The following is an 18,307-nucleotide window of genomic DNA, read 5'->3' as shown; positions in this document are numbered from 1 at the left end:
GCCAGCTCCTGCTCGGCACCAGGACAGCAGCACGTCTCCGCTGCCGTTCCCCAGCTCCCTTTCTCCCCAGCCCAGCAGCAATGGGCTGGGGTGTTTTTCCGCGGCCGGGTGCCCATCGCCGGCGAGCGCTTGCCAGCGGTGCCCGCATCCCCTTTCTCCCACCCTCTCTCTCCAGCTGGAGCCGGCGCCAGGGCGCAGCTTTGCCCGCAAGCAATGGGGCAGGAGCGGAGGTTTTGACGCCGTCCCCAGGAGTTCCCAGAGCCATGACTGCAACGGTGCAGACGCTGCGCTTCAAGCTGCTGCCGCCGCACGACGCGGGCCAGGAGTGGGCGCACAGCTGCCAGCAGGAGATCGAGCGTCGCTACCAGGTGGTGCCCTCGGTGGTGTGCGCCATGTGCTGCCTCTTCGGCATCATCTACTGCTTCTTCGGTGAGCCGGTGGGGCGAGCGGAGAGCCGGGCGAGGGGCAGAAAGGCGGTATTTGCCCTCGTGGTCCCCGTGGAGGTGGTGGGGCACGGGGCTGGCCGTGCCCCCGCTGACGGCGGTGGTCTCTCCGCAGGCTACCGCTGCTTCAAGGCCGTCATGTTCCTGACGGGGCTGATGTTCGGCTCCATCATCATCTTCATGCTGTGCTACAAGGAGCGGGTGCTGGACACGCAGCTGAGCGTGGAGGCTTCGGTGGGCATCGGGCTGGGCATCGGGGTGCTGTGCGGGCTGGTCACCATGCTGGTGCGCAGCGTCGGCCTCTTCATGGTGGGGCTGCTGCTGGGGCTGCTGCTGGCGGTGGCCACGCTGGTGGTGATGGAGCAGTTCTACCACCCGCCCACGGTGTGGATCCCCATCGCGCTGCTCCTGGGCGTGGGGATGCTCTTCGCCGTGCTCACCCTGCAGTGGCAGCGCTTCTTCACCACCCTCTCCACCGCCGTCTTCGGCAGCGCCATCATGACCGTCACCGTCGACTACTTCATCGAGCTCTTCCTCCTGGTGCAGTACATCTACGAGCGCATCAAGGTGGCCCCCGCCCGCCCCGTGTGCTGGTACAGCTGGGTCATCCTGGGCGTCTGGCCGCTGCTCACCACGCTGGGCGTCCTGGTCCAGTGGAAGGTCACGGCCGAGGGTTACTCTCACACTGAAGGTGTGCAGGGGCTGGGGGGGGGGGGGGGGAAACGGGGACGGGGAGGGGGTGGACGTGGCGTTTCGGGGCGCGGCCGCGGCGCTCCCCAGCGCTGACCGCCCCCCTCGCCCCGCAGTGATCATCAGCCGGCAGCAGCGCCGCGTGCAGCTGATGCGCATCAAGCAGCGGGAGGACCGAAAGGAGAAGAAGAAGAAGCGGCGGCCCCACCACCCGCCGCCCCACCAGCACAAGGCCCACCCGCCCGAGCCCGCCTACCGCCGCAAGCCCAACCCCGTGCGCCGCTTCGATGGGGACGTGCTCTCCCCAGTGAGTCCTGCGCCCAGGGTAGAGATCTCCCCGGGCCTCGGCCGCCCCTTCCTTCTCCACGCGGGCGGGCTGGGGCGCAGGGGGAGAGGTGCTCGGGTGCCAGGTGGTGTCCGAGCTGCCGGTCATCCCCGAGGGCCAGGAGCGTGTGCTTGGCTGGAGACGCTGGGTTTGGGGGCTGGCGGAGCTCAGGGTGGGCTGGGGTGGCACGGGATGGAGTGGGCTGGGAGCAGAGCCCCCTGACTTTGACCCCCTCTCTCAAGCAGAGCTACATCCAGAGTTTCCGGGAGCGGCAGACGGGCCCGTCCCTCAACAGCCTGATGGCCAGCTCCCACGCCGTGGTGGACCTGGACTATGACTGCAGCTCCACCGTGCCCCTCACCACGGGCTCCGGCCCCGCTGTGCGGGTATAAGCCAACCCGGTGACCTCGAGCGACACCAGCACCCCAGCCTGCTCCCGCAGACCCCCTGGGACACGCGGGGCTGCTCCTTTGGCCTCGGGTGGCCATGTGCGGCCCCAGGGTTGTGGAGGCTGCGGATGGAGACCCTTCTCGGGGCAGCGTGGGACTTGGCTCGGCAAGCCCAGGATGCCCGTGGGTCCGGCGGTGCTGGGGACACCCTTGGGCAGGGACTGAGCCCGAGGACTGGGGACACGAGCACCCGCGGACTCGTGGAGCGCGGTGTGGGCGGCTCTGCTGCGCCTTTCTCCATGGCCCAGGCTCGTCCTGCATCCCCACACCTCCCTCCCCCTACTCCAGCCCCCCGTCCCCCAGAGCAGCTCCCCGTGCCCGTTCCCTCCCCGTCGTGCCCCCACAGCAACTCCCCAAGTGCCTGTGCCCCGCGTCTCTGTCTCAGAGAGCACCTCTCCGAGCCCTTGCCCCGAGTGACTCCCCGAGCATGTGTGCCCCATCCCACCCCAGCCCCAAGAGCAGCCCCCGGGGCAGCGCTCCCCAAAACCTGCCTCCTCAAGGGACCCCCCTGCCCTAGGCACCCTCCTTGCCCCCAGAGCAGCTTTGCCTGCCCCACCTCGCTTTTCCTGGGCTGGACCGGGGCAGTCCTGGGGCAGAGGCTGCCCAGGCCCGGCGGTCCCCGTGGGGATGCTGCCGTGGGGTGGAGGCACCGGGGAGCAGGCGGCACCCATCCAGCACGAGCTGCACTGGCGGGGCACCGCGTACATCTCCCTCAAAGGTTTTGACGGGAGACAGGACGAGGGATCCAGCTTTTGGGTGAGGCCGGGCTGCCTCAGGGACCCCTGCAGCACCAGAGGCCATCGCGGTGTTGCTGGCGACGGGATTTTGTAGCGGCTGGGGGGGCCTGGGGGCAGCACCTCTGCGGGGCAGGGCAGGAGCCCCTGCCCAGAGCGCTGCTGCAGACAGAGGCTCCCGCCCTGTACATACTTCTCTTGCTGTGATTTGTATTAATTTATTACGGAGTGAGCCAGGACTTCCCCGCAGCCGGGCAGGCGGGACGGCGCTGGGACCAGACCGGGGTGCCCCCCCCCCGGGGTGCCGTCTCGTCCCCGGCTGCTGCCCCAGGAACTGCATGTTTCTGCCACGCCGTGTCCGCAGCGCCGCGCCGCCGTCCCCCTTCCCAGCCTCTTTTGTAAATGTGCCAAACGCTGCTGAGGCCACGGCCGCGCAGTAAAGAGCCTTTCGGAGCCGGCGTGCCAAGGTGGGGGCTGCGCCGGGGGGGCAGGGGGGAGCGGGACCCCGAGGTCTGTGCCCCGTGGGGACCCGCTGCCCTGCCGTGCTGGGCAGGGACCCAGCGCTGGGGAGGAAGAAGCCACGTCGGAAAAAAAAGGCTGTTTAATGCAGAGCCATGAGGCCGGGGCAGGACGGAGATGGTCTCCCTCTGCCTGTGCGTCCCGGGGGAAATGCGACCCCGTCTCCCAGCACCGCCGTCTGTCCTTCCATCTGCACACAGCCCCCGTGCTGCATCCTGGCGCCTAGCTTCCTGCAGGGACAGAGCGTGTCAGCATCCTTGGGGGTAGTGGGCGCACTCGGGGTGTCCCAACAGGGCACCACCCCAGGCATCAGCCCCTCCAAGTGATGGCGGGTGAGGGCAGGGTGCCAGGGATGAGCGCAGGGGCGAGGGAGGCTGTGGGGTCACTGCTGGGGGCTCCCGGCGTGACCCCGTCCCCGTGGGGTCCCCTCCCCGCTCACCCTCCACGAGGAGCCGCGCGGTGGAGCGGTCATCGAAGGCGTCGCAGGTGTACGAGTCCTCATCCTCGGGGCCCACGCGGTGGATGATGAGCGTGCGGTAGCAGTCCAGGTTGCAGATCTCGTACTTGTCCCCGGCGAAGATCTCGGTGTCCCCGCGCAGCCAGCGCACGCGGCCCCGGGCGTGCGACACCGTGCACTCCAGCGTCGCCTTGTGCCGCGCCAGCACCGTCTTGTCCCGCAGCGGCTTCACGATCCTGATGGGCAGCGCTGGCGTGCGGGGCAGGGACATCAGCATCGGGACGCCACGGGCCGACCGTGTCACCGTCACGGCGCTAGAGCCCGGCCACCCCGCGCACGAGCTACCTTCCACCTGCAGGCTGGCCTCCGAGGCGGCTGTCCTGGCCGCAAAACGGATGCGTCCCGCGTCCTCGGGGCGCACGGCGCAGAGCAGCAAGAAGTGCCGGGTCCCTGCGGGGGGTGGAGATGGGCACCCCAGTAAGCGGGGTGCTGGGACCCTGCCCGGCCCTACAATCCACGCCAAATGGAGCTCTCCCTTTCCCAGCCCCAAAACGGGTATGCAGGCTGCCCGGTGCGCGATGCAGGCGGCACCTTCTTGCCGTATCTTCACCGTGCTGGACACCTTGATCTTCTCCCCGTCGCGGAACCACTCGCCCGCCACGTCCCCGTGGGACACCTCGCACGTGAAGACGGCGTTGTCACCCTCTCGCGCGCGGGCGTCCTGCAGCTCCTGCACCACGCGGACCTGGTGCTCTGCGGGACAGGGGCAGGGTGCTGGGACCGGGCGGGCGCCAGCACCTCCGCAGGGGGAGGGTGTCCAGGGGCCGTACCGTGGACGTGCAGCGTGGCGGAGGCCTGGCAGTCGCCCGCATCGCAGGTGTAGACCCCGGCGTCGGGCAGCTCGCAGTGGCCAAGCTGCAGGAGGCGGCGCCGACCCACGGAGTAGATGCGGCAGTGGGGCCCTGGCCGCAGCTCCCTGCCGTCCTGTGCGGGCAGCGGGGTCAGGGGGTGCCGGGGGGGCTGCGTGTCCCCCGCCTGCCCTGCCCGCAGCCCCGGCCGGGGGATGAGGGTGCTGCTGTCAGCCTGGGTGGGGTGGCTGTGAGGCCTCACCTTGAGCCACTTCACCTCGGCGGTGGGGCGAGACAGCTCGCACTCGAAGGTGGCGACCCCCGACTCCGGGACCCCCAGATCCCGCGGGAGCTTCAGCATGGTGATGGGAGGCTCTGAGGGGAGAGGACACAGGGTGGAGGGAGGTTTCAGGGGAGAAAGGCTTCGGCTCGGGGGTGCAGGGATGGGAGCGGTGCCTGGGGGAGCTCATCGCAGGGCTTCCAGGCACCGCTATGGGCAAGCTCCGCACGTGCCAGCACGTGCCCAGAGTGGCCCTGCTCAGCCCTGCCACCTCCCCGGCTGGAGGACAAGCAGCGCTGGGTCCCCATGCCCCCCCAGTGCCGTACCCCGCACGAGCAGGCGGGCGCTGCAGCGCAGGGTGTCGGTGGTGAAGGTGACGGTGCCCGAGTCCTGCAGCGTGAGCCCCTCCAGCGTCAGGCTGTGCGCGCAGCCCGTGGCGCTGATCCGGCACGTGCCGCTGGGCTTCACCCGCACGCCGCCCCGTGCCCACACCCCGGGCACGCCGGCGTGGGACAGCTCCAGGAGGAAGGTGGCTGTCTCCTTCTCGAAGGTCTCCACGTCTGCCAGCGGCCTCCGGATCGACACCTTGCGGGCTGCGAGGGACCACGTTGATGAGCGGTGCTCACCCACGCCCCAGAGCCTCCACCTACCCAGTCCTTGCTGGAGCGAGCCCCGAATTCAGCCCTGTTTACCAGGCTCCCACTGCTGCCTTCCCACTGCCCATCCCCAGCCCCGCTGCCCACCTCCCTGTCCGAGCACAGCCCTTCCCTGCAGCAGGAGGAGCCCACACCCCCATCCCCGTCCGTCCCCGCGGGGCCAGGCGGTACTCACGCTCCACGCTGAGCTTGGCCTGCGTGCGGTCATGCAGGCTCTCGCAGCGGTAGGTGCCGCGGTCGGAGGGGCTGACGCTGCGGATGGTGAGGGTGCGCCGGCGCCCCGACTCCTGCAGCTGGTGCTTGCCGCTGGGCTGGAGGAGGACGCCCTGCTTCAGCCACTGCACCTCGGCCGCCTCGTGGCTCACCTCCACCTCCAGGCACGCATCCTGCTCCTCCTCCACCACCACGTCCCGCAGCTTCTGCACGAACAGCACCTGCGCCTCTGCAGGGCCAAGGTGTGGGCACGGGGTCGACGTGCGGCCCCGGGGCTGCCCGTGCGGGTCCGTCCCTTCGTCCCCTTCACACTCACCTTGCACACTCAGCCGGGCCGTGCTCAGCAGCCCCTCGGCGTTGGCCGTCACGGTGGCCGCGTCGGCCGGCTGGCACCGCCGGACGGTGAGGCTGTGGCACAGCCCGCTCCTGGCCACCAGCAGCCGCTCGCTGGGGACCACGGGCTGCCCGTTCAGCTGCCACGCCACGGCCACATCCTCGGGGGACACCATGCACTTGAAGGTGGCGTCGTCCCCCTCCAGCACCGTCAGGCTGTGCAGCTCCGCGATGATCTCCACCACCCTGGGCACTGCAGCGGGGGCGTCAGGGCGAGTGCCCCCCGGCACGGGGCGGGTGCTGGAGTTTTGGGGGCCCCCAGCGCAGGGGGCTTGTGCTCACCCTGCACCGTCAGCGTGGCCAGCGTCCGGTCGTCGTTGGACTCGCAGCAGTACTCGCCGGCGTCCTCGGGCCCCACGCGGCTCAGCACCAGCGAGCGCTCTCGCCCCTGCACCCGGACCTCCCGGCGGGCGCTGGGCGCCAGCGGCCGCCCGTCCTTCAGCCACACCACGTCGCCCCTGGCCTTGCACAGCTCACACCACAGCACCACCGTCTCGCCCTGCCGCGCGCGCACGTCCGAGAGGCCGCGCAGGAACTTCACCTGCAGCTCTGCACAGCCGAGCCCCGTGCATCAGCAGGAGGGTCCCCCCCAGTGCGCCGCGGCGTGTCCCCCCCCAGCGATGCTCACCCCGGACGCTGACGTCGAACTGCATCTGGTCGTGGGGGGACAGGCAGGTGTAGACACCGGCGTCCTCCTTGGCCACGTTGCAGAGGACCAGGCTGTGCACGCGGCCGTCCTGCCGCAGCTGGCAGCGCTCGCCGGCCACCACGTGCCGCTGGGGACCCAGCCAGGTGATGTCGGCTCGCTCCTTGGACACGACGGCGGAGAGCACGGCGCTGCCACCCTCCAGCACCAGCAGCTTCTCCCGCTCCTCCTGCTTGTTCACGAACAGCACGGGCGCCTCTGTGATGGGGAGCGGGGGCTCAGCCCGGTGTTGGGACGAGGGACACCGGTCCTGGCCCCTCGGGGGACATCTCGGCAGGCTTACCCTTGACGTGCAGCGTGAAGTTCACCTCGTCGTCGCCGGCATCGCAGAGGAAGACGCCGGCGTCGCCCAGCTCCGCTTGCTTGATGGTGAGGCTGCGCGCGGGGCCCTCGCTGCACACCAGCAGCCGCCCGCCCGAGCGCAGCGTCTGCCCGTCCTTCTGCCACTGCGCCGCCGCCGCCTCCGGGGACAGCCGGGCCACCAGCGTGACGCTGTCCCCCTCCAGCACCTCCAGCGGGCTCTGCGCCTCCTCCTTGTTCACGATGCGCACGGGCTGCGCTGCGGTGCGCGGGGGGACATGGCACGGGTCAGGGGTGACCGCCGCAGGGACAGGGTGATGCTGCTGATGGTGGGGACTGCTGCGGTGCCACAGCACCTCGCCACAGAGCAGGGGCAGTGGGGTGACAGTGCAACCAGCTGAGGGGTGCCCGAGTCACTGGGGGTTGCTGTGGGTCACAGCGGGGCTGACTGGGGGTCTCTATGAGGCAGGCTGGTCACATCTGGCAGCTAAGCTCCCCCCGAGGACAGGGCCCCAGGCAGGAATGCTGAGAGAGCCTGCTCCTGCACCCCCCCTGCAGAAGCAGCCCAGCAGCTGGGTTGGAGCCATTAATTTCCACCCCCCTCCCCAACCCAAGCGCCTTGCTGGGATCGGGGATACCTGCCTGCACCACCCCTCTCCCACCCCGCGCGGCCCGCTATCCCCAGCTGATAAAGTCTGGGGCTGAGCTCAGCCCTTGGCAGCCAGAGCAGGAGGAGAGGCGCCTGGGAGCCGGCCAAGGATAAATTTAACCAGCCCCTGCCTGGGGAGGCAGGAGGTATGCGTCTGACGGCCCTGACATGCCCCTTCTTGGCTGACAACTCCAGCAGGACTTGGGGACAGGACTCCCCCCCTCCCCTGGTGCTGCTACCCTGTCCCCTGCCACCAGCAGGTCACAGAGCTGTCCCCTCCCCTCGCCAGCACTGGGTTAGCCTCAGGACACGCAGGAGAGGAGGACGCCACGTGGGGCTGTGGCACCAGGGGAGCGAGGGACATCCGCCCTCTCACCTGCCACCTCCACGCTCGTCACCATGCGGTCGCTGGCAGCGTCGCAGACGTAGCACCCCGAGTCCCCGGGCTGTGCCGCCCGCACGGTGAGCTCCCGCAGCGCCCCGCGGGACACCGCCTGCACCCGCTCCCCCAGCTGCACCTCGCGGCCGTCCCGCAGCCAGCGCACGGCAGCATCGGGACGGGACAGCTCGCAGGCCAGCACCAGGTCCTCCCCGGCCAGCAGGCAGCGGTGCTCCGTGGTGCCCGTGTTCCCCACGATGGTCACCGGTGGTTCTGGAGCTGGAGAGAGACACGGTGTGACACCGGGAGCCACAGCCGGTGGCTCTGGCTGCAGGGTGACGTTGTGGGGTGGGGGGAGAGGAAGGCTCCCTGCGTCCTGTCCTGAGCATTCAGCCTCTGTCAGCACCAAGTGCACCCTTGGGAGGATCCGCTGCACCCTTGGGTGGTGCCGTCCCGCGAGGGAGCTCCCCCTTACCTTCCACGGCGACGCAGAAGATGATGCTGTCGTCACGGGTGTCGCAGAGGTACTCCCCTGCATCCCCGCCCGTGGCACCCAGGACGACGAGCGAGCGGCGCGCCCCGTCCTCCTCCAGCCGCACGTGCCCCGTGTCCTGCAGCTTCTCCCCGTCCTTGTACCACTTCACCTCCCCGTGGGCGTGCGAGAGGAGCACCTCCAGCACCAGGTCCTCCATGGCCCGGCAGCGCCGGCGGGTCAGCAGCGCGTCCCTCTCCAGAATCCTGACGGGGGGGTCTGCGGCACCGCTCAGCACCACAGCTACCATTAACCACGGCCGGGAGCCCCTCGTGCGAGGTCTGGCCCGTGGGGAGCCGTGCCAGGGGGCTGCCCACAGCACGGGTGCTGAGGGGAGGACCCCCACCACCAGCTTTGACCACAGCCCCCCAAATCCATGGGTGCACAGTGCCCCGTGTCCACGCGCCCAGCACCCAGCGCCCCAGCCCCTCGCTCACCGGACACTTGGACGGTGAAGGTCACCATGTCATCGCCAGCATCGCAGGCATATTTTCCAGAGTGCTCGGCTCGAGCAGCAGGGATGAGCAGGCGCCGGTGGGCACCCTCCTCCTCCAGCACCAGGCTGCCCCCAGCCTCCAGCCTGACGCCCTCCTTGGCCCAGCGCACAGGGCGCATCCGCGCGGGACAGCTCGCAGGCCAGCGTCACCGTGTCCCCCGGGGATGCCTTCACAACCGGGGGAGGTCTCCGTGGCTGCAGGATCATCACCGGGGGCTCTGCAAGGACAGCAGTACCCACAGCTCCAAGCAGGAGCCAGTCACCCTCACCCGGGCTGGGAAAGGCTCCCCACTAACCTGACACCTTGACGTCGAAGGAGACGGCCTCGTCCTTGCTCTCGCAGATGTACTCGCCCGTGTCCTCCGCGCTGCTCCTGGGGATGAGGAGGCAGCGCCGGGCGCCCTCCACCAGCAGCCGCAGGTTGTCGGACTCGTCCACCTCCAGCCCGTCCTTGAACCAGCGCACGGGGGCGTCGGGCACGGACAGCTCGCACCGCAGCTCCACGCGCCCCGGAGCCAGCACCAGCAGCTCCAGCGAGCGCTGCGCGGGGTGCAGGATCCTGACTCGCGGCTCTGGCGGGGCACAGAGGAAGGGTGAGAGCTGCTCGCCACGCCGCTCCTCCCGCTGCTTACCCTCACCTGCGTCCCCGTCCCCGGGGCTGTGCAGGTGCCGGGTCACAGCCTCTCCCCCCAGCACACGGCGGCAGAGCTGCTGCAGGGCAGGAGCAAAGGGCGCACATCGCAGCCCAGCTTCCCTTTCCCTATGGCATCCCAGTTGTACCACCAACCTGCCACCACGACGTGGTAGGACACAGAAGTGTCCCCAGCATCGCAGACGAACTCTCCCGCGTCCTGCGGCCGGGCGCAGGGCAGCACCAGCCGGCACCGCGGCCCCTCGCGCTCCAGCACCAGGCTCTCGCCCGCCTCCACCTCCTCCCCGTCCTTGTACCAGCACACCGGGGCCTCGGCGCGGGACAGCTGGCACCACAGCTCCACGCGCTGCCCGGCCGTGTAGGCGTGGGGGGCCCCCTCGTTGGAGCTGACGATCCTCACCGGCGCCTCTGCCCGGGGACAGGGGGCTCAGCGCGGTGACAAGGCGGTGCATGAGCCCCAGGCGAGGATGTCACCCCCGGCAGCTCACCGATCACAGTCAGCCTGAAGCTGGCGGCATCGTCCCCGGCATCGCAGGTGTACGTCCCAGAGTCCGACAGTGCGGCTGCGGGGACGTGCAGCCTCCGCAAGCATCTCTCCGATTGGATGGCCAGGGTCTCGGAGGGCACCACGGCCTCGCCGTCCTTCAGCCAGCGGACGGGGGCTCCCTCCGGGGACACCTCGCACTCCAGCAGCACCGGCAGCCCCGCCAGCACCTCCTGGAGCTGCCGGACTTTGGGCACCGGGGTGATGCGGGCCGGCGGGGCTGGGAGGACCAAGAGGACCAGGGATTGGGCTGTATCCCCCGTGCCTGGCCCACACACAGGGTGGGCTGTGGGGGCCCTGGGCTGCCCCGGCAGGAGATGGAGCAGCCGGCCCTGCCGAGGAGCTGCAGCTGCTGCATCCCGCGGTGGGACAGCAGGGAGCCAGCGCAGGCAGCAAGGGGGAGGCGAGGGCAGGAGAAGGGGCAGGGGGCTGCCGCTGTGCCACACACCCACCTGCCACGGTGATGTTGTAGAAGACGGAGTCGCCGCCCACGTCGCAGACGAACTCTCCCGCGTCCTGCGGCCGGGCGCAGGGCAGCACCAGCCGGCACCGCGGCCCCTCGCGCTCCAGCACCAGGCTCTCGCCCGCCTCCACCTCCTCCCCGTCCTTGTACCAGCACACCGGGGCCTCGGCGCGGGACAGCTGGCACCACAGCTCCACGCGCTGCCCGGCCGTGTAGGCGTGGGGGGCCCCCTCGTTGGAGCTGACGATCCTCACCGGCGCCTCTGCCCAGGGACAGGGGGCTCAGCGCGGGTGGGTCGACCCGAGCTGACAGTGGGGCAATGCAAAGCCCTGTGTGGGGCAACAGGCTTCGCCTGCTCACTGGTATTTAAAGCTGGAAGCCAACACCTGATCCATGTCCTGCATGGCACAAGCGGTTGGGCTGCCCTGCTCCGGGGCTCCCTCTGCTCTCTCCCCTCCGGTGCCCCAACTTCCAGCCTGGCTGTAAATCCCCGCATGGTGCCAGTCCCCATCCTTCCTGCTCACCCCCCGGGACACCCTGTTGAGAAGCCCTCAAGAGGTCAGGATGCGGCCCCTGTGTGGCTGTGGGTGCTCCCACCACCACGTCCCGCATTGCAGCGGGCTGTAGCTGGCCGGGTCCGTGCCGCGGGTGCTCAGCCCGGCCGCGGGTGGCACGGGGCACGGCTGGCACTAAAGCACCCTGCCGGCACGCGACTGCAGTGACCTGCCCTTGTCCCGGCCCCGTGCTGGGTCTGCTCTGCCACCATCCGAGGGGTTTTCAGGCCCCGTCAGGGCTCGGTGCCGGCACTCGGCAGCGCACCGCAGGGCAGCAGTGGCAGCCGGCCAGCTCGCAGGGACTGACCTGCACCGTGCCGAGCCTGCATCCGCCCCGCGCCCTGATCAAACGCCCCGCGGCTCCCTGCCCAGAGGGGCCTGCTAAAAGCAATCACGTCGCTGGGGACACTGAACCTGAAACCCCCGACCTCCTGCTTGGGTCCGCTATTTCCCCATGCCCCCAGAGCCCCCTTCAGAGCAGCGGGCGGTGTTAATCCCTTGGGAAGCGGGCAGCGAGCCCACGGCAGGGCCAGACAGAGTGAGACGGGCCGAGAGCTCCAGCACGGAGATGCGGAGGTGGAAATGGGCCCCACAAACAGAAAACCTCTGAAGCTGAGGAAGCACAGCCACGGTGCAAATCCACCCGCAGCCACCACCTGGAGGGCTCTGCATGCAGGAAGCCCTACACGGAGGAGGGGGCGATGCTCCAGCCCCACCGATGGCCCCAGGGACCCCCAGCGCCCGGCAGCTGCCAGAAAACCCGGAGGCATCTGGGGATGTCGGGGCTGTGGGCAGCTGGGCTCATGCACTGCAGCAGCCTGGGGGATAGCTGGGATGCCTGGGGGAATCCAAGCGTGCCGCAGCGGCAGCGCCGCTGCCCCCAGCCAAACCTGCCTCCTTGCCAGAGCGGGCACAGCCCCAGGCTGCGGCACCCCCTCGCGCCCCGCTGACACCGGTACCCGTTACCCAGTGACCCAGCACTGAGCTAACCGAGCCGGGCTCCCTAAGACCCTTGAGCCTGTGGTATGCCAAGCTGCCGGGCTGAAAGGCCGAGCTCCAGCAGCTGGTGCTTCCCCTCCCTGGCGTTACAGGAGCTGAACTTCCCATGCACCAAACTGCCACGGGACAGATGATGCCTCCTGCATCCAAAGCACTCCAGCCACTGCCTGTCCTTTCCGTGGGTGATTTTGACTCCATCACGCTAAAATCCCTTCTTTCTTCCCCCTCCCAGCAGCTACCATTTTGCTGTTTCTCCCAGCCTCTCTTATCACCCATCACACCGTGCACCTGCATGCCCTGCCATTAAACTTCCCCCCTTGGCCACCTCCTGCTGCTGCGGAGAGCTTTTATCGCTGCACTCAAACTGACCTGTCACCAGGCTTTCCCTCTGCCCCCGTGGCCTTCCTGTGTTTGTGGGATTGTGTGTTTTGGGGCCAGCAACAGGAAGCCTTTCACTCCTTTTCAGGTTTCATTATCTTTTGCCATCTGAGCCGCCACCCACCCGTGCCAACAACCGCCCTGCGACCGGGGGAGCCGCTGCGCGGTGCCGGCCCCGCGTGCAGGCAGCAAACCGGGCTGGATCACCAGTATCCAAGCAACCACTAATTTTCAGGTCAGCAATTAAAGCTGTCCGTCAGCTCAGCCTCCAGCTGCGAGTCACCCCACGCCAGGTGCCGGTGCTCCTACCCACTATTTTTAGACCCTTGAGGGAGGTTTTGTTTACCGAGCAGCAAACACCCCAGTGCAGGGATGCTGGGTGCCAGCCCGCAGGGCTGCAGGGTGACCGAGGAAGCTGCCCGGTCTGCCAGCCAGTCCCGGTGGTCTTACGCACCAAAACTGCCACAGAGATCCCTGCCTGACGGGTATGCTGCTGAGCAGGCACCAAGAGCATCTCTGATGTGCCACCAACACCTTTCCCCTTTGGTTCTGGCCATGCACCGCCCCGGGACGTGTCCCCACACACCCACCTGCCACGGTGATGTTGTAGAAGACGGAGTCGCCGCCCACGTCGCAGACGAACTCTCCCGCGTCCTGCGGCCGGGCGCAGGGCAGCACCAGCCGGCACCGCGGCCCCTCGCGCTCCAGCACCAGGCTCTCGCCCGCCTCCACCTCCTCCCCGTCCTTGTACCAGCACACCGGGGCCTCGGCGCGGGACAGCTGGCACCACAGCTCCACGCGCTGCCCGGCCGTGTAGGCGTGGGGGGCCCCCTCGTTGGAGCTGACGATCCTCACCGGCGCCTCTGCCCGGGGACAGGGGGCTCAGCGCAGGCACCCACGTGGTGGCAGCTCCCAGCCCCGGGGATAAGGAGAGGGGCAAGGGCACATGAAGTCACATCCAAGCTCGTGCCCGCGGTGCCCAGCTCACCCGTCACGGTCACCACGAAGCTCACGGCGTCGTCCCCGGTGTCGCAGGTGTAGGTACCGGCGTCCGCGGGGGTGGCCTGAGCGGATGAGCAGCCTCCGCACGCAGCCCTCCGCCTGCATGGCGATAACGCCGTCCAGGGGCACGGCCTCGCCGTCCTTCAGCCAGCAGACGGGGGCTCCCTCCGGGGACACCTCGCACTCCAGCAGCACCGGCAGCCCCGACGGCAGCTCCCGGAGCCGCTGGGCTTCGGGCACCGGGGCGATGCGGGCCGGCGGGGCTGGGAACCAGCGCAGAGGATAAAAACATTAGAGGCAGCTCCCCACCTGCCGCTCTTTCACTTGCAGGACCCCAGGGCGAGCGCCCGCTCACCTTGCACGTGCAGCGTGGCCGAGTCTCGCACACCGCCAGCCATGAAGGTGACCGTGGCACCGCTCTCGGCCAGCTGCGCTCCCCGGATCAGCAGCGAGTGCTCCGTCCTGCAGTGCTGCACGCCGTACCGGCCACCCTCCTCATCCCCCAGCCTCGCACCGTTCAGGAACCAGGTGCCCTGCACCGAGGCCGACAGCTCCAGGGAGAAGCGCGCGTCCTCGCCGTCCCGCACCCACGCGTCCTGCAAGCCCCTCTCCAGGCGAGCCGCGGGGGCTGCAGCACAGCGGGAGCTCAGCTCCGGCAGCCTGCCAGCAGCCATCACCCACACGCAGCTCCCACGCTGTGCGGGGCACCCCACATCCCCAAAGGGGTCCCCAAGGGGCTTTGCACCCTCACCGAGATGCACGGATCCGGGGAACTCCACGGGGCCGCTGCGGCCGTGCTTGTTGACGGCGCAGACGCGGAAGCAGTAGTCGGCCTCGCGGGGCACGCTGTCGCCCAGCACCTGCACCCGGCCGGCCAGGTCGGTGGTGAGGCACTGCACCCACTCGCCGCCCGCCGCCTCCCGACGCTCCAGGACGTAGGTGCTGGGCGGGCGGTGGTGCACGTCGGGCGCGGGGCACCACGTCAGCAGGGCCGCGTTGCTCTGCTCCGTGCTCATCTGGGCCGCCACCGGCGCGCTGGGGGGGTCCCGCTTCACACCTGCAACACACAGCCTGCGTTGGCTGCAGCGAGGCTCCCAGCAGGGTGGCTGGGGGGGGGATAATGGGGGGCAGGCAGCCTTTTTCACTGGGATGTGCTCCAGGTGCAGCGCAGTGCCTGTGACGAGGCTCTGCAGTCTGCCAGTGAGACTGGAGCCCTGCTCAAAACCTTGTCCCCAAAGTGCCATTGCAGCCAGCCCACCTCTCCCCCGTGTCAGCGCCCGGTGAATGGGGAGGATGGAGGGTGTGGGGCAGCTCCACGCAGCCTGGCCCTTACACTTGACCCGGAGCTGGGAGGACGTCTGCGACTCCCCGATGGTGAAGGAGATGACGCCCGCGTCCTCGCGGGTGACGTGCACCAGCACCAGGAGGTGCGTCCTGCCAAAGCTCTTCAGCACGATGCGGGGCGACTCGTGCAGCTGCAGCCCGTTGTGGCTCCAGCAGATCCCCTCCACGGCCTCCCGCGTCTCCACGCAGAAAGCCGCGTTCTCCCCCTCCATCACGTCCAGCTTCCGCGGCAGCCTCTTCACAATCACCCCTAGGAGAAGAGACGTGTGAGGACGCTGGGGAGTGGGCTGGGCTGGCCGGAAAGTGAGGAGCAGGGCTGGGACAGAGGTGGTTGAAAAAGGTCACCTCGGACGGAGACCTCTGCGATGCTGCGCCCCTTGTCCTTCATCTGGCAGAGGTAGACGCCGTCGTCGTCGGTGCGGGCGTCGCGGATGGTCAGGCGCCGCACCACGCCGTGGTCCTCCATCACGTACTTGTGGCTGGGCTGCAGCTCCCGGTCCTCCAGGAACCAGGCGGTGGGGATGGTCTCCAGCGGCACGTGGCACTCCAGCACCGCGTCCTCCCGCTCCGCCACCTCCACGTCCTCCAGCTGCACCTGGAACCTCACCCGGTGCTCTGCAGCCAGGAGAGACGGGCGCTGAGGGTGCACAGCACCCTCCTGTACAGCACCCTCCTGCCCACCTCCTCGGGCACCAGGGACCACCACCACCAGCCTGCCCACCCCCGGGAGGCTGCACCCACGTCCTGCTCACCGAGCATGAGCACCCACGTGTGCAGGGCCCCCGCATTCCTCCCATGTCAGGAGCACAGCCACGGGGGTGGCAGACAGCAGACCCCTGCTCCCGACAGCTATTTTGGGTCGCAGCAGCTGGGAAGGAGGAATTTGGTATGGGGAGCACCCAGAGCCTCAGGAAGCAATGCCTCCCTGTGCTGAAGCACAGCATGGACTGGAGAAACAAAAGGATGCCACCACCAGCACCTCAGCAGCGAGTTGTTGGGGCTGCAGGAGCGGGCACCTTGCAGCAGGGGCTGTGGGGAGCAGGGCAGCACCGGGCACAAGGGAGGTGAGGCGTGGGGATGGTCCCACAGCCTTGATCCCACAGCCCCATCTGGGAGGGACCCCAAAGTGCTGCATGCACCCCAGGTGCCCCAGCATGCACAGATGCCTGCCAGGCAAAAAAACCCCTGACCCCACAAACCCATCCCCGGGCATGCACCTACCCTTCACCTGGAGCTGCACGGCGCTGAGGGTCTGCCCGGCCGTGTTGGAGGCGGTGCAGACGTACAGCCCCTGGTCCTGGGGCTTGCAGTACAGCACCTTCAGGATGAAGTAGCCCTCCCGGTCCTCGTAGATGAGGTGCCGGCGGCTCGGCGCCAGGGGCTTGCCGTCCTTCTGCCAGACGATCTCCGGCTTGGGCTTGCCGGTGACATAGCAGCGAAACTTGGCGTGCTTCCCCGCGCTCACGGCGAACGCCTTGGCCCCCGGCACCCCGTTGGGCACCGGTGCCCAGGTGTCCTGTCCCCGCGTGCCGGTGCCGCCGCGGCTGCCGCTCGGCCAGCAGCTGGGGGCCATTGGAGGGGGAGCTGCCGGGGGTCCCATCCATCGCCCGCGGCTCCACCAGGAGCACGGCCGCGGCCAGGGCCTCCCGGGAGCCGCTGCGTGCCCGGCACACATAGACCCCCGCGTCCGGGGGCCGGGCGCCGAACAGCTTGAGGAAGTGCCAGTCCTCCGGCGCCTGCCCCACCGCGAAGTGGCTGCTCTCGAAGAGGTCGCCGAGCTTGTGCCCGTCCTTCTCCCACTCCAGCAGCGGGCAGGGCTGCCCGGATACCCGGCAGGAGAAGGTCACGTCCTCCCCCCGGCACACCCGCAGGGACGAGGGCCCGACCAGGAAGGTGGGTGCCTGGCTGCCCGGGCATCCTTCCTCCTCCTCCTCCTCCTCCTGCCATGACTCCCCCGCCTCCACTTTGAGCGTGGCCGCGGCGTAGGTCTCACCAACGCTGTTCTTGGCCTTGCAGACGTAGAGGCCGCTGTCCTGGGGGGTGACCCGGGACACCAGCAGGCTGTACACGTTCCCCTCGGCCTCCACTTGGAAGCGGCCCGAGGGCTCGATGGGGGTCTTGTCCTTCTCCCAGAGGATGCTCGGACGGGGCTCGCCCGTGATCTGGCACTTCAGGACGGCGTCGGCGCCGCTTTGCACCGTGAAGGCGCGAGGGTAGGCCAGGAACCTGGGGGCTCCCCCAAGCCCCTCCATCACTGGCTCAAGGCAGGCAGGCCAGCGGGCAGCATCAGCCTGGGGGCGCAGAGAGCAGGGAGGGGGCTCAGGCTGCGGCAGAGGGACCTGTGTGGAGCATCATGCCCGGAGCAAAGCCACCGAGCCCAGGGTCAGAGAGGGGGCCCTGCCCAGATGGGCACAGGCAGCCGCTCGCTGGGCCCCAGGGTGCTGGGGATGGGGACGGCCAAGGAAGGACTGGCCCCGGCATGGGCCCGTCCCCACCCGCTGGGGCATTCCTGCAGTATCGGGTGGTGGCAGGGCTGCATTCCTGCAGCATCTGGGCTGGCTCAGCGCACAGGTGCTGATAAGGGGCTGTCATGGGGCTGGAGGCATCCGGGCGCTTCCCACCGGGCTCAGCGGGGCAGGGGAGCTGGGGTTCCCCGGGAAGAGGTGGTCCCATGGGCAGGATCCCCACCGGGGGTGGCCAAGGCCAGGACTGGACATAATCCGTCGCTCAAGCCCCTGCGGGACAGGGGGATGGCCGGAGAGACGGGTCCTACTTTCAGAGGCAGTGCCTCTGTCCGCAGCACTGCAGGTAACCACGTCCACCAGCACAGCGCAGCGTGCTCGGTACCCCCCGGGGCGAGCATGCACTTTGGCCTCTGCCTACACCACGGCCAAGCCGGGCAGAAGCCTTTGTGCCTCCCTCGGGGAGAGCAGGAGCAAAGAGAAACCCAAATATTCCCTGGCTGGGCCAAAGGTGAAGGTAGGACAGAGCCCGTCCCCGAGGGCCAGCTTCTGCCCCAAACCTTACCCCAGTCGGTGCACCCACACAGACACATCCCTGCCACCTTCCCCAGACCCACGGGCCACCCCCTGGCAGCCCCGCCAGAAAGACACAGGCAGCCCCGATGGCTCGGCTGCTCCTCTCCCCCCTCGGCCACCCCCTTCCCCAGTCACCCCGCCGTCCCCTGCCCCACACACACCTCGCTCCAACGCCTCTTCCCCGCGGCTCCCGCACCGGCACCTTGCTCCTGCCGCTTCCCCAGCTCCGCTCCCCAGCGTCAACACGCAGGGACCGAGCGTTAC

The 18,307-nt window shown here is 69.1% G+C and overlaps 2 protein-coding genes across 2 annotated transcripts; one reads left to right on the top strand and one right to left on the bottom strand.

The window, feature by feature from the left end:
• The first annotated feature begins 251 nt into the window (after nucleotides 1-251).
• TMEM198 (transmembrane protein 198) lies at nucleotides 252-1,850 on the top strand. The gene is made up of 4 exons (XM_035536822.1): nucleotides 252-429; nucleotides 559-1,134; nucleotides 1,250-1,458; nucleotides 1,704-1,850. The coding sequence occupies exons 1-4, from the start codon at nucleotides 264-266 to the stop codon at nucleotides 1,848-1,850; spliced, it is 1,098 nt and encodes a 365-aa protein (XP_035392715.1). The 5' UTR covers nucleotides 252-263.
• Nucleotides 1,851-3,382: 1,532 nt separating this feature from the next.
• On the bottom strand, nucleotides 3,383-17,257 carry OBSL1 (obscurin like cytoskeletal adaptor 1). The gene is given in 22 exon segments (XM_050711661.1): nucleotides 3,383-3,390; nucleotides 3,600-4,067; nucleotides 4,209-4,370; nucleotides 4,448-4,840; nucleotides 5,072-5,338; nucleotides 5,577-5,843; nucleotides 5,931-6,200; nucleotides 8,517-8,792; nucleotides 9,011-9,182; nucleotides 9,184-9,287; nucleotides 9,366-9,641; nucleotides 9,857-10,129; nucleotides 10,210-10,485; nucleotides 10,718-10,990; nucleotides 13,250-13,522; nucleotides 13,673-13,924; nucleotides 14,017-14,289; nucleotides 14,413-14,718; nucleotides 14,995-15,255; nucleotides 15,351-15,620; nucleotides 16,227-16,513; nucleotides 16,584-17,257. Coding segments are annotated over 22 exon segments (6,081 nt in total).
• Between the last annotated feature and the right edge of the window lie 1,050 nt (nucleotides 17,258-18,307).

This window comes from Cygnus atratus, chromosome 6 (genome assembly GCF_013377495.2).
Source record: "Cygnus atratus isolate AKBS03 ecotype Queensland, Australia chromosome 6, CAtr_DNAZoo_HiC_assembly, whole genome shotgun sequence".
Taxonomy (NCBI): Eukaryota; Metazoa; Chordata; class Aves; order Anseriformes; family Anatidae; genus Cygnus; species Cygnus atratus.
This window is presented reverse-complemented; position numbering and strand designations above follow the sequence as displayed.

Bases quoted from the DNA above. Each gene is read 5' to 3' on its own strand.
- TMEM198 (XM_035536822.1), top strand. From the start codon at position 264: ATGACTGCAACGGTGCAGACGCTGCGCTTCAAGCTGCTGCCGCCGCAC. The intron at 430-558 runs GTGAGCCGGTGG...GTCTCTCCGCAG, and splicing joins CATCATCTACTGCTTCTTCG to GCTACCGCTGCTTCAAGGCC. The intron at 1,135-1,249 runs GTGTGCAGGGGC...CTCGCCCCGCAG, and splicing joins GGGTTACTCTCACACTGAAG to TGATCATCAGCCGGCAGCAG.